Source organism: Scyliorhinus torazame, chromosome 10 (assembly GCF_047496885.1).
Source record: "Scyliorhinus torazame isolate Kashiwa2021f chromosome 10, sScyTor2.1, whole genome shotgun sequence".
Taxonomy (NCBI): domain Eukaryota; kingdom Metazoa; phylum Chordata; class Chondrichthyes; order Carcharhiniformes; family Scyliorhinidae; genus Scyliorhinus; species Scyliorhinus torazame.
This window is the reverse complement of record NC_092716.1, coordinates 174,839,705-174,854,181: the sequence shown is the minus strand read 5'-3', so window position 1 is coordinate 174,854,181 and position 14,477 is coordinate 174,839,705. Positions and strand designations below refer to the sequence as shown.

The window sequence follows — 14,477 nt, the reverse complement described above, 5'->3', positions numbered from 1 at the left end:
AATGGGAGGAGTCGAAGGAGAGGCGGGAGTGGCCGGGGTCAGCGGGAGTCAGCTGACTTGCGGAAGTGCAATGGGGGAAGTAAATCAGCTAGGATGGGTCCTAGCCGGGGGGAGGGGGGGGAATCAATTTGCTGCTGCTATGGTCAAGGAGGAGCTGGAGCGAGTGGGGGGGGGGGGTCAAGACGGGGGTATGCCGTTGTGGGGAACGGGCCGGGTGTGGGATGCGGGCACGTGGTTGGCCGAGGAGGGGTCATGGCAAGTCGGCGGGGGAGGGGGGGGCGGGTAGCCCCCTGATCCGGCTGATAACCTGGAATGTAAGGGGACTGAATGGGCCGGTTAAGCGGGCCCGCGTGTTCGCGCACCTGAAGGGGCTCAAGGCGGATGTGGTTATGCTTCAGGAGACACACCTGAAGGTGGCAGACAGGTAAGATTGAGGAAAGGGTGGGTAGGTCAGGTGTTTCACTCGGGGCTGAATGCCAAAAATCGAGGGGTGGCGATCTTGGTGGGAAAGAAGGTGTCGCTTGAGGCGTCGAGCATTGTGGCAGATAATGGCGGTAGATACATAATGGTAAGTGATAAGTTGCAGGGAGAGAGGGTGGTACTGGTCAATGTGTGTGCCCCGAACTGGGACGATGCGGGTTTTATGTGGCGTATGTTGGGTCGGATCCCAGACTTGGAAGTGGGGGGCCTGATAATGGGGGGAGACTTTAACATGGTGCTGGATCCGGCACTGGATCGCTCCAGGTCTAGGACGGGTAGGAAGCCGGCGGCGGCTAGAGTGCTGAGGGGGTTTATGGACCAGATTGGAGGGGTGGACCCTTGGAGATTTGCAAGGCCAGGGGCTAGGGAATTTTCATTCTTCTCACATGTCCATAAGGCTTATTCCCGAATCGACCTTTTCATCTTGAGGAGGGCGCTGATAACGAGAGTAGAAGATACTGAGTATTCGGCATAGCCATTTCGGACACGCCCCACATTGGGTGGACTTGGAGATGGGGGAGGAGAGGGACCAGCGCCCGCTGTGGCGCTTGGAGGTGGGGCTGTTGGCGGACGAGGAGGTGAGCGAGCGGGTCCGAGGAAGTATAGAGAGGTACTTGGAGACCAACGACAACAGGGAGGTCCGAGTGGGGATGGTATGGGAGGCACTAAGGTGGTGGTGAGGGGAGAGCTGATCTCCATTATGGCCCACAGGGAGCGGGGGGAGAGGGAGAGGCTGGTGGGGGAGATGGTGAGGGTAGACAGGAGGTATGCGGAGGAGCCCGAGGAAGGATTGTTGAGGAAGAGGCGTAGCCTCCAGGCCGAATTCGACCTGGTGACCACCAGGAAGGCGGAGGTGCAGTGGAGGAAGGCCCAGGGGGCGATTTCCGAGTATGGGGAAAAGGCAAACCGGATGCTGGCGCATCAGCTTCGGAAGCGGGACACAGCGAGGGAGATCGGGGGAGTTAAGGACAGGGGAGGGAGTGTGGATCGGAGTGGAGTTGGCATCAAAGGGGTCTTCAGGGACTTCTACGAGGAATTGTACCGATCCGAGCCCCCACGGGAGGAGGGAGGGATGGGCCGCTTCCTAGGCCAATTGAGGTTTCCAAAGGTGGAAGAGGGACTGGTGGCGGGATTGGGGGTCCCGATTGGGCTGGAGGAGCTGATCAAAGGGATAGGAAGCATGCAGGCGGGGAAGGCACCGGGGCCGGATGATTTCCCGGTTGAATTTTATAAAAAATATATGGACCTGTTGGGCCTGTTGTTAGTTAGGACCTTCGATGAGGCAAGGAAGGTGGGGGGGGTTTGCCCCCGACGATGTCCCGGGCACTGATCTCCTTGATCCTGAAGCGGGACAAGGATCCCCTGCAGTGTGGATCTTACAGACCGATCTCCTTGCTAAATGTAGATGCCAAGGTGCTGGCGAAGGTCTTAGCCACGAGGATTGAGGATTGTGTGTCGCAGATCATTCATGAAGACCAGACGGGATTTGTGAAGGGGAGACAGTTGAACGCGAATGTGCGGAGTCTTTTGAACGTTATCATGATGCCGGCGAGGGAGGGGGAGGTGGAGATAGTGGTGGCGATGGACGCTGAGAAAGCCTTCGATCGGGTAGAGTGGGGGTACCTGTGGGAGGTGCTGAAGAAGTTCGGGTTTGGGGAGGGGTTTGTCAGGTGGGTTAGGCTGTTGTATGAGGTCCCGATGGCGAGTGTGGCCACAAACAGGAGGAGGTCCGAGTACTTTCGGTTGCACCGAGGGAGGAGACAGGCGTGTCCCTTATCCCCCCTGCTCTTCGCACTGCCGATTGAACCCCTGGCTATGGCATTGAGGGAGTCAAGGAACTGGAGGGGGTTGGTGCGTGGTGGGGAGGAGCATAGGGTGTCACTTTATGCGGACGACCTGCTGCTGTATGTGGCGGACCCGGTGGGAGGAATGCCGGAGGTAATGAGGATTCTTAGGGAATTCGGGGACTTTTCGGGGTACAAGCTCAACATGGGGAAGAGCGAGCTGTTTGTAGTTCATCCAGGGGACCAGGAGAGGGGGATTGGCGAGCTCCCACTAAAAAAGGCGGAGAGGAGCTTCAGGTATTTGGGAGTCCAGGTGGCCAGGAGCTGGGGAACCCTGCACAGGCTTAATTTCACAAGGCTGGTGGAGCAAATGGAGGAGGAGTTCAAGAGGTGGGACGTGTTGCCGCTGTCCCTGGCGGGTAGGGTGCAGTCAATCAAAATGACGGTGCTCCCAAGGTTTTTGTTCCTGTTCCAGTGCCTCCCAGTGTTTATCCCGAAGGCTTTTTTTCAGGCGGGTTAACAGGACTATAATGGGGTTTGTGTGGGCACGATGGACTCCGAGGGTGAGAAGGGTGTTTCTGGAGCGGAGTAGAGATAGGGGGGGACTGGCGCTGCCCAATCTCTGTGGATACTACTGGGCCGCCAATGCGACGATGGTGCGCAAATGGGTGATGGAGGGGGAGGGGGCTGCATGGAAGAGGCAGGAGACGGCATCTTGTGTGGGTACGAGTCTGGGGGTGCTGGCAACAGCACCGCTGCCGCTCCCTCCAAGGAGGTATACCACGAGCCCGGTGGAGGTGGCTGCCCTCACAATTTGGGGGCAGTGGAGGTGGCACAGGGGGGACGTGGGGACCTCGGCGGGGACCCCATTACGGGGGGACCACCGGTTTTCCCCGGGAAGAACAGGTGGAGGGTTTGCGGGGTGGCACAGGGCAGGGATACGAAAGTCGGGGGACCTGTTTGTGGATGGGAAGTTCGCGAGCCTGGGTGAACTGGAGGAGAAGTATGGGCTCCCCCCGGGGAATTCCCATGGCTACGGCCTCACACAGTACAGGACAGGGTGCTCTCGGGGGGGTGGGTGGGAGTGGGGAAGATCTCGGAAACTTACCAGGTGATGCAGGAGGAGGAGGAGGCCTCGGTGGTGGAGGTAAAAGGTAAGTGGGAGGAGGAGTTGGGAGATTAAATTGAGGAAGGGACATGGGCAGATGCCCTGGGGAGGGTGAACTCTGCCTCATCGTGCGCGAGGCTCAGCCTCATACAGTTTAAGGTGCTGCACAGGGCACACATGACCGGGACAAGGATGAGTCGGTTTTTTGGGGGTGAGGACAGGTGTGTTAGGTGCTCAGGGAGCCCAGCAAACCACACCCATATGTTCTGGGCTTGCCCAGCGCTGGAGGAATTTTGGAAGGGCGTAGCGAGGACGGTGTCGAGGGTGGTAGGATCCAGGGTCAGACCGGGCTGCGGCTCGCGATATTTGGGGTGGCAGAGGAGCCGGGAGTGCAGGAGGCGAAAGAGGCCGGTATGCTGGCCTTTGCGTCCCTGGTAGCCCGGCGAAGGATTCTTCTTCAGTGGAAGGATGCGATCCCCCAAGCGTGGAATCCTGGATCAACGATATGGCAGGGTTCATTAAATTGGAGAGGGTGAAATTCGCCTTGAGAGGGTCGGTACAAGGGTTCTTTAGGCGGTGGCAACCGTTCTTAAACTTCTGGCAGAGCAATATACACTGGTCAATGGCAGCAGCAACTCGGGGGGGGGGGGGGGGGGGGGGTCACGTTTTATATATATATATATATGTATATATTTTTTTTGTTATTTTTATTTACACTGAAGGGTCTGAGGGGGTGTATATACTTGAATTAAGTCGGGGTGTTAATGTTAATTTATTATTTATGTACGGGGGGAGGGGGGTATGGAGGGTTGTTTTTCTGGACTGTGTTTTGTACTTAACCCTGTTGGGTTTCTTTTTCATTTTGTTACTGATATTTTATGAAAACCTTTAATAAAAATTATTTTAATTTAAAAAAAAGTAAAAGTTGGGTGGGGGTGTGTTCCGTGAGGACTGTGATGGGGTTTAGTCCGGTTATGTAGGAGAAATACTGAACTGCCCAGAAAACTGCGAGCAGGTGCCTTTCACAGGTCAAAAATTCCTGCTCCACAGCATCTAAAAGTCTGGAGGTACAAGCCACGGTTCTTAACTGGTCGTGCCGTTCCTGGAGGAGCACGGCCGAAAGGGTGCGGTCTGTGCTAGCTATCTCTATAGCATAGGGGGAAAGCGGGTCTGGAACTTGTAGTGCGGGGGCTGCAATGAGATCTCTTTTCAAAGCATCCACAGCATCCGTATGCTGCGGAAGCCATTCCCAAGGGGCTCTTTTCTTTAGGAGTTCCGAGAGGGGTGCTGCCTTGCTGGCGAAGCCGTCAATATGGTTTCGCCAGTAGCCAACCAGTCCTAAAAACGACCGGAGGGCTGAAACATTCTGGGGAAGGGGCAATTTGGCAATCGAGTCAATTCTTTTGTGCTCGATCTCGCGTTTACCGTGCGTGCTAATCGTACCCAAATATATCACCTTGTTTTCCAAAACCTGGGCCTTTTTTGGGTTTACTTTACAGCCAATCTGTTGTAGGAGTTCCAAGAGTTTGGACAGAAGCTCGATGTGCTCTGCCTTGGTGTCTGTCTGCAGTAATAGGTCGTCCACATACTGGACCAGACATTCGGGGCGAGAAAATATCGATAATCTATTTGCCAGCTGGAGGTGGAAAATGGAGGGGGAGTTGTGGAATCCTTGTGGAAGGCATGTCCACGTGTACTGCTGACTTTTAAAAGTGAAGGCAAATTTGTATTGGCACCCTTTGGGATAGGTCCGGCCGACCAGTAGTTGCAGCAAAGATACGGGGACTGCCCATCGAATTTCTCTGGGACACAGGAGGGTCCCACACCACAATTAATTCCTCCACCATGTTTCAGAGAGACACGTGGCCCACTACAGCCACAATCACACTCAGCGGTTTCACAGGCCACTCACAACAGGGACACATCACCGCCCCTGTACCCATTCAAATCGGCCAATGGAATGGACCAGAATCCGTTACTGATGTCCAAAACCGTAAAGTATTGTGAGTTGAGTCCCTGTTTGAGCATGGTCTTGGGACTTGTGGCTACCGTGGGGGCAGCTGCAGGGGTGACTTTGTTGAGTTCACGGTAATCGATGGTCAGTCGCCATGATCCATCGGGCTTTCTCACTGGCCAAATCGGGGCATTATTAGTAGAGGCTAGTGATCTGAGTACGCCCTGCTCTAAGAAGCTATCGATCAATTTTGAGATATCTCCCTCTGCCTCTTGGGGAAATCCGTATTGCTTTTGGGGTCTAGGGTCAGGTCCTGTGATTTGAATGGAACCAGTCATCCGGCCACAGTCGTGTTTGTGGGTCCTGTGCTCCTGCAGAACTGCCCTAACCTGCTTGTCTGTGCTAATCGTGGTCGGGTCAAACCAAAATTCGCCGACTGCGCTAATCTTGTTTGCGTATTCACCTATTGTGAGCGTTGCGGGGGCTCTTCCGGATTTTGCCATTCTCCAAACACACTGGTTTACTGGATCAAATGAAAGGTGGTGTGAGTTCATAAAATCAATGCCCAAAATGTGTTCTGCTGTGTGGGTCGACTAAGACTATGGGTGCTTGGTGGTGATGTTGCCGATTTGAATGGGTACAGGGGCGGTGATGTGTCCCTGTTGTGAGTGGCCTGTGAAACCGCTGAGTGTGATTGTGGCTGTAGTGGGCCACGTGTCTTTCTGAAACATGGTGGAGGAATTAATTGTGTTGCGGGACCCTCCTGTGTCCCAGAGAAATTCGATGGGCTGTCACCATATCATTGCTGCAACTACTGGTCGGCCGGACCTATCCCAAAGGGTGTCGCAGACCCAACTGGGGGAGCCCGGACACCGTCAGTCTGTTCCATTCAGGTCCGTCTGGTCTGAACGGGTGCTCACACTATGTATGGGCTCTGCCCTATTCTTATTCAGAGTGCCTGCCTGCTGGGCTCTCTGTGGCTTTCGTGGGGCATTGCATTCTCGTGCAAAGTGTCCTAACTGTCCACAGTTGTAACACTCCTGTGGCTTTTGTGGGGGGCTGTTCCTGCCTTTGTTGCGGGGGTTCTGGTGCGTTTTCACCGCTTGGATGTCTGCTTCTGCCTGCTGTCCCTCGGGTTTCCTAACTGCGGGTTTGTTTTGTACAGACTGCTCCCAGGCGCGGGACAATCTCTTTAAAACCCATTTCTCATTATGCGCTTTTTCTGAGGGGTCATAGTTGGTACAGGCTTTTTGTCCTGCCTCTGTGGCATGGGAGATAAGGGTGCGGGTCCATTTGGACATACCTTCTTGGGACAAATGGGCGCGGTCTAGATTACCGAAAACGGCTGTAAAGTGAATCCACAGGCATCCAGCTAACGCTGTGGGGTGTTCTGTCTTTTTCTGCCTGCACTTATTCAGGCCTTCTACAGGGTCACCTCTATTGTAGCCGATCACGTCTAGGATCGCTGTGTGCATTTCTGCAAGGGTGCCTCCTCCTACATTCTGTGGGTCGGGAAGGGCTGCTTCGACCGAAGAGTCTAAACTCAAAACTATGAGCTTCACGTGCTCACGCTCATCCAGGCTGTACATGGTCGCCTGCTGCTTTACTCTAGCAAAGAAGTGGTAGGGGTCTGAGGTGGGGAGGAACGGTGTGATTTTGCCGCACACGTCCCGTAATTGGGTCACGGTTAAGGGGGTTGTGTACAGGAATTCCGTGTCTCCTTCCGATGTTACTGTGCGGTGGGTGGTTACTGGGTTCATTGGTGCCTGAAATATCTGCTCTGTGGGGGGTTGGGGCGCTTTCCTCTTCTGGGGCTTTCCTTGCGCACATGTTCCCTGAACATATCTATGCACGGTCTCATTTAATTCTTCCCAATCCGGGCCGTCTTCTGTATCTAACTGGGATCCAAAGGTGCTGTGGAATCCATTCTGAACTGAAAGCAAAGACTGCAGTTCTGCAATCTGCTTCCTGCACTTCGCATGATCTAGTGAGCTCTGTCTATGTTCCGTGGTGGTAGCATGGAGTACTCGTAATGCTGCTTTCAGGTCGCTACACTGCCTTTGCAGTGCCTCTACCCGTTTCTCTGTTTCCTCTCTTGCCAGGACTGCACGTTGCGTGTCCTGATAGGTCTTTTCGTACTCTGTCTGGAAGCTGCTTAGGCGCGCCAGACAAGGCTGGTGTGCCCACTTGGCATCATCCACCTCTCCATCCTTTGCTGCAAACTTCCTTCTCAACTCTATGTTCTCTTTCTCAACCTCACTTACATCGACCTTGCTCATTCGATGTATTCCTTCTATCTCTTTACGGAGCGTCTGAACAACCTCCTCTGTGCCTCGCAATTGTGCCAAACAGGACACGATTGCCATCGGCTTGCGAGCTTTTCCCAAGCTTTTCTTATGAATTTCTGACAGATTCTCCCACCAAGTATGTCCTATACTCCCGGGTCCTGTTTCCTCATTGTCACAGAATTCACTCCAAAGGGGCCATCCTTTCCCTTTGAGATATTTCCTGATCTCCTCTTCCCAAACGGGACACTGACCTACTCTGCTGCTGGTCGCTGCGACCACAGATTCTTCAGGGTTCATGAGGCGTTGCATTGCCAGCTTTCCTCTCTAAATACTCTCTTAAAATTTGGAACGAGGGGTACTAAGGCGGTGCTGTAATTACGGGTACGGCTTTTGCTATTTTCCGGAATACAAACTCCCGACAGTTTTTCGCAACAAAAATCTATCAGTCTTACCTTATAGCCCTGTTAGTTACGCATGCATTAACACACTTCCGAATTATGAGGATTGATCAGAACTGCTTGAATACTTGTGGTTTTTCTGTTCCCAATTGGATTCTAATTCAAATTTTTGGGTTCTCCCGGCGTGGTTAAGCCACTTCTAGATTGGGTCCCGTCAGGATGTCGCCAGTAATATGTTGCTAACTTTTGGTTGGCTCTAAATTCGTAATTTGCTCTATTTGTTTAACCTTTGCTCTAGAGTCGCCAGGTATCTTTATGATACCGCCACGAGGTTCAAGTTCAAGTATTGATCAATAACTCAACACACCAATTAGTAAGATTCAAATCAAAACACATTTATTATATGCAGTAAGTCACTACTTATGCATATAACTCTACTTTCTAGAATATTTCTATCACTTAAAAGGCCTATACTTAGCTTCGGAATTGGCCCACCAGGTCAGGGGAACAAATGGCCTTTCGTTCAGGTCCTGAGTCTGCAGGATTCAAAAGCTGGTATGGACTTGTAGCTCGGAGCGCCTATCTCGTAGCGAGCGTTGACTGGAGACTTACTTGTTTGGTGCGGCAGCTGGGCAGTTCACTCTCAGGGGTTGATTCGCGTTGTTGAGTGACCCTGCCAAGAAAACCGATTTGAACTTGGGGGCTTTATAGTCCCCAGGGGCTTCCCGCCCTTCGGGGCGGACACCATACCTGGTTCCAAATGATTGGACTGCGTTCCGATCACTTGGATCGATTTCTCCAATACTGGAGTTGTTCCCTGATCGCTGGGCGGTCTCGTTGGCCTTCCTTTGTCTTGGCTCCTGCTGGCGCCGAGGAGTCTGGCTTGGCTTTATTCACCTTAAGTGTTGCAATTGTGGCTTGGAATCACTCATTACTATGCAGATGGTTGCTGGTTTCAGTGCTGTCTGGTTTTTGCAAGTTCTAATACACAGGATTTCTGCACTTGCTCGTTTTTGCCTGTGTTGGCTGAATTTCCCTTTAGTCTTTTGCGGTTCTCTATTTTAAGTCGGGAAGTGGCCAACCCAGGTGGCTACACCGCTCCCACCATTTCGCGGGAAAAACCGCGCTCCCTGCATGGGCCGACCCTACCCCCTGTGACAACTGCGACCTCACCTAAATCCCCGAGGGCCCCGGGCCACAAAGACACCAGAAAACGCGGGGAAAACCCCACCCAAACACCGCCCCATCCCCCTCACCAACAACCCCCATAACATACTGCAAACCATTAACTCGAGTCCAACTTCTCATTCTTGATGAAAGTTCACGTCTCATCCGGCGCATCAAAGTATTGGTGTCGGTCCTGGTATATGACCCACAGTGAGATACCCTCAATTACAACTCGAGAGAGATGATTGGTAAGACAAAGGCTTTAATTAGCAGAGAACCAGACAGCTGCCAAGAAGTGTGCTCACACGCACACTGCCCACTGAACATTACCTTATATATGGTTCCCTGGGGGAGCAGAGCCGGAGGCGGAGTCCCCCAGCGATCCAAACCCGGTCTTAAAGGGATCATGACATTAAAGGTACAGTTATCATTCATCACACACAGCCTCGCCGGCTGTAGCAGCCCGAACCTCACCCCCTTCCCGCGGAGGACTGCCTTGGCCTGATTGAATCCTGCACGCTTCTTGGCCAGCTCTGCACTCCAGTTCTGATAAATCCGGATCTCGATGTTCTCCCACCTGCTGCTCCGCTCCTTCTTCGCCCATCGCAGGACACACTCCCTGTCGGTGAAGCGGTGGAATCTTACCACCATAGCCCTCGGCGGCTCGTTCGCCCTCGACCTCCTTGCCATGATCTGTGCACCCCATCCAGCTCCAGGGACCTCAGGAAGGCCCCCGCGCACATCAGCGTACTCAGCATCGTGGTCACATACGCCCCAGCATCCGGCCCCTCCGCGCCTTCAGGGAGACCCAGAATCCGCAGGTTCTGCCTCTTTGACCTATTCTCCAGGTCCTCCAGCTTCTCCTGCCATTTTTTGTGCAGCGCCTCGTGCGCTTCCACTCTGACCGCCAGGCCCAGAATCTCGTCCTCATTATCAGAGGCCTTCTGTTGCACCTCCTTGATCGCCGTCCCCTGCATCTTCTGGGTCTCCACCAGCCTTTCAATTGACGCCTTCATAGGGGCCAACATCTCCGCCTTCAAGTCAGCAAAGCAGCTTCTTAAAAACTTCTGCTGCTCTCGGGACCATTGGGCCCATGCTGCCTGATTCCCGTCCGCCGCCATCTTGTTTTTTCCCACCCGTTCTCCTCTCTTCTCTAAAGCCACTTTTTTGACCGCTCCACTCCTGGTCCACTCCATGCAGTGCTGGGGGACCCTCACTGTTTCCTTCCCACACCGGAAATCGGCGTCCAAATGCCGCTGGAGCTCCTTAACAGGGCCCAAAGGTCCATTATCGGCTGGAGCTGCAGACTGTGCGACCTACCTAGGCATAGCCGCCACCGGAAGTCTGGACACAACTTGGAGGTGTCTCTAGATACCACGATTAAAGGTGTGACTATGATACACATGAATAGGATGGGAATAGAGGGATACGGACCCGGAAATGTAGAAGATTTTAGTTTAGATGGGCAGCATGGTCGGCGCAGGCTTGGAGGGCCGAAGGTCCTGTTCCTGTGCTGTACTTTTCTTTGTTCTTTGTATGATTGGGTAAGATAGTTAATATGAAAAGAAAGATTAAGCCATGACAGGAGTGCAAACGAATCAGAAGGCACTGAGTGCAGTTTATTACTGAGGGTGATAAGTCATCTGAGGCAGAGGTTGGGTGAGAAAGGAGTGATAACAATATGGAGTACTTAGGAGGGCAATTTATTCTTTCATGCGATGTAGGCATCGCCGGCAAGTTGACAGTGAGCAGCCTTCTTGAACTGCTGCAGTTTATCTGGTGCAGGTGCAATGAGGAGAACTTCAAAGAAGAAATGGCAAGGTTATTAGAAATGAGATGTTCAAGAAAGAGAAGAGTGCCAGAGCAGTAACAGAACAGATGGAGATCATTGCCATGACAGTTGAGGTGGGAAATGAGATTAAATATTCGGCAGATGTGCTTCAATAAGGAAAAGGAAGTCATTGGCCTGGAAGTTTGCCAAATTTCCAATATTATGAATGTGGGACACTAAAGATCTAATGGGAGAGTGGACCTCTGTATTGAATTAGGCATCCAAAGAGGTGACAAGTGCTTGCATCTGAAATTGGTAGTGTAGAGTTTTGAATATGAAAGTAAGAGACTTAACACCTATTTCTTTTTTCCTTCACCATATTGATTTGTTATGAATGCAACCAAGATTGGTCCAGCTGTGTTCTGAAAAATATGGTCCATGTACAGGCTAAGGGAAAGCAATAAAAAATCCACAAGCATGTTCGAGGATTTTCTTCTCCTTGAGACTTCAATAAAAATAATAATCTTCACTGTTACAATTCGGCTTACATTAATACTGCAATGAAGATACTGTGAAAATACCCGAGTTGCCGCACTCCGGCGCCTGTTCGGATAAACTGAAGGAGAATTAAAAATGTCCAAATTACCTAACAGTTCGTCTTTCGGGACCTGTGGGAGGAAACCGGAGCACCCGGAGGAAACCCACGCAAACACGGGGAGAACGTGCAGACTCCGCAGAGACAGTGACCTAATCCGGGAATCAAACCTGGGACCCTGGAGCTGTGATTAAACAGTGCTAACTACTGCGCTACTGTGCCACCCTGGAGAAAGGCGTGGGAGGTAGTAAAGTAATGCACTGCCAGCAGCAACAAAAACGTCTTTCACTGCATTATTTCTATCTTTCTTACATGCACTTTGCAATGCATTTCTGTATGAACTTACTCAGTTGTTATGGGCCAGGGTTTAGAGAACTCCAAAGTGTATCATGGAGTTCACCTGACCCACGACTTTGAATAGATTGTGGTATGGGGAGCACACGGCCCACTCTACAGGTGTGGTACAGCAGAAATGGAAAAGTATTTTTTAAAGCGAAACAATGTTTATTCTATGAACTCAAATTAACCTTTTTAAAACATACAGTGAACATCTTAGCAACTATCAATTCAAATACACCCCCAAAGAATACAACACTAAATAATCCTTAAGCTTTCCCTTTAACATCCATAAGACATTAAAAAACACATTTAACAGAAGCACATCAGGTTTAAATTCACTACTGAGACCAGTTAGCACTTTGAATTCACCAAATTATCAAGAGATAGTCTTTACATGGTAGAGAGAACAACATTACACCTTCTCTGGCTGACTGCAGCTCCAACACTGAAACGAAATCAAAAAAACACAGACACACCCAAGCTTTTCTCAAAGTGAAACTAAAAAGCAGAGCCAGAGCTCAGCTCCACCCACAATCTGAGATCACTGCAGTAACATGAGCAGACAAACATTTCTTAAAGTGACATTCTCATGACACAGTCTAATATATGATAATAATAATAATCTTTATTAGCATCACAAGTAGACTTACATTAACACTGCAATGAAGTTACTGTGAAAATTCCCTAGTCGTATCACTCCGGCGCCTATTTGGGTACACTGAGGGAGAATTCAGAATATCCAGTTCACCGAACAAGCACGTCTTTCGGGACTTGTGGGAGGAATGGAGCACCCGGAGGAGTCCGACGCAGACACGGGAGAACATGCAGACTCCACACAGACAGTGACCCAGGCCAGGAATCGAAGGAGGGTTCCTGGCGCTGTGAAGCAACAGTGCTAACCACTGTGCGACCGTGCCGCCCTCTTGCACTGTGCATGTTGTATTATAATAATTTACATGATGTACTCACTCCATGCTGGTATTCTTTTGATTTGCACAGGGACTATATCTGTACCGGTACACCTTTCGAGGGATGAAATCTGATGTGAGGGTTATCACCAACCCATTTCCAATAATGGCAAAAACACCGATTACTTCCAGAATCTCCAGCCATATTCCTAGGGCATGGATACAGAGACACCCATAATTTTCTAATTGCCACAATGTAAAAACTTGAAATACTTGAGCATTTATTTTTCATTTAATTTATCCTGTCTACTTTGCTTAAGTTACTGGTTGTTTCATTGGTATCACATGACCTGCCCAAGTGGCTTGAATGTCTGTGCTGGGACTCTGAAGGGAAAATAAAATAAATCACACTCCTAGTATGTAGTCGTATTCATTGGGACCACATACTGGGAATTCAATCCTCCAGTTCTATGCCTCTTAATCCAAATCCATGTACACCTTAATTCCAGATGTGTAATCCTGGCTGGTGAGGGTTAATGCTGCAGGAATAGTTGCATAAAACTGCTTTAAGTGTTGACAAGTTACTTGATCATGAGGATAAGGATGCGTACCTGTTTGACTTCTGGAAGAAAATCAGAAAATGATGGAAATACTTAGCAGCTTTCTAGTAACTGCAGTTTTCTGCTTTTGACATATTTTATCATTGTTTCTCTTCCCATGACCTTCACTTATCAGACATGCCACATCATTACCAGACACTGATCTGCATATTTAAAGGAGAACCTTACCAACTTAAGATCAATGTACTTGAAGCTTGAAGAGGGTTTGCTTAAATAGTGGGATTTGAGCAAAATGACAGCAGATAACTGATTTTACTTACCTGCCCATTTGGTTTCCACTGGTGGATAGAATTAAAATTGACCCTTTGGACAAACGTTGCTTAGACCTAGACCAGGAGACATGAAAATTTGTACTTAAATTCAGAACTTACCTGGATCAAGCCAGACGTATATATTTGAATGACATTCCTTTGGCCAAGAGAATCCCTGCTTGGATTACAGGGTGCTCCTGCTTGGGCCTTGTATTCGGGAAAATGGCTATCAGAGCACAAGGCTAGGGAAGTTCACCTGGATAGACAATATAATGCATATTCCAAACAGTGCACAAGCATGGAGCATTTTTTGGAATGCAGAGATGAAAGACTGCTTTGCTTGTCATACATTGGGCACCAAAGCTAGTGGCACCCCACTGACATGATCAGGGGAGTTATGTCCCAAATCCTTTCATAAGGGTGAGCAGTTCACTAGGGATTTTAATTACAAGACTTGTGGAGACTTCCGGTGGCGACATGTAGGAGGAAGTCGCACGTTGGGTACTTCCTGCCAGAATCCTCGGTTTTTGGACTTTTTCACTGGATTATTGGAGCGGATTCACATGGAAATCTGTCCTAATTGAAAGTTGGTTGCGAGAGGATGACTAAGAACCAAAGAAGGAATACTTTGAAGACAGGCATGAGCGCTAGCCCGCGGAAAGGGTTGGGTTCAGTGAGGAGTGCTGTGGGAGGAAAGATGGCAGAGGTGAGCTCTACGGGTGAGGCTGCTTCAGTAATGATGGATGTGCTGGTGAAGATGATGGCAGCTGAGTTTGAGAAGCGGTTCAGCAAACAGTTCGAGCAGCTTGGAAGG

The 14,477-nt window shown here is 50.5% G+C and overlaps 1 protein-coding gene across 1 annotated transcript in view; it reads right to left on the bottom strand.

Moving 5' to 3' along the window:
* LOC140430273 (anoctamin-9-like) overlaps nucleotides 1-14,477 on the bottom strand; it is a 630,447-nt gene that overhangs the window by 142,233 nt on the left and 473,737 nt on the right. The window contains exon 20 of the mRNA XM_072517696.1: nucleotides 12,854-13,001. Coding sequence (XP_072373797.1) covers nucleotides 12,854-13,001 — 148 coding nt within the window. The remainder of the gene's footprint in view (nucleotides 1-12,853; nucleotides 13,002-14,477) is intronic.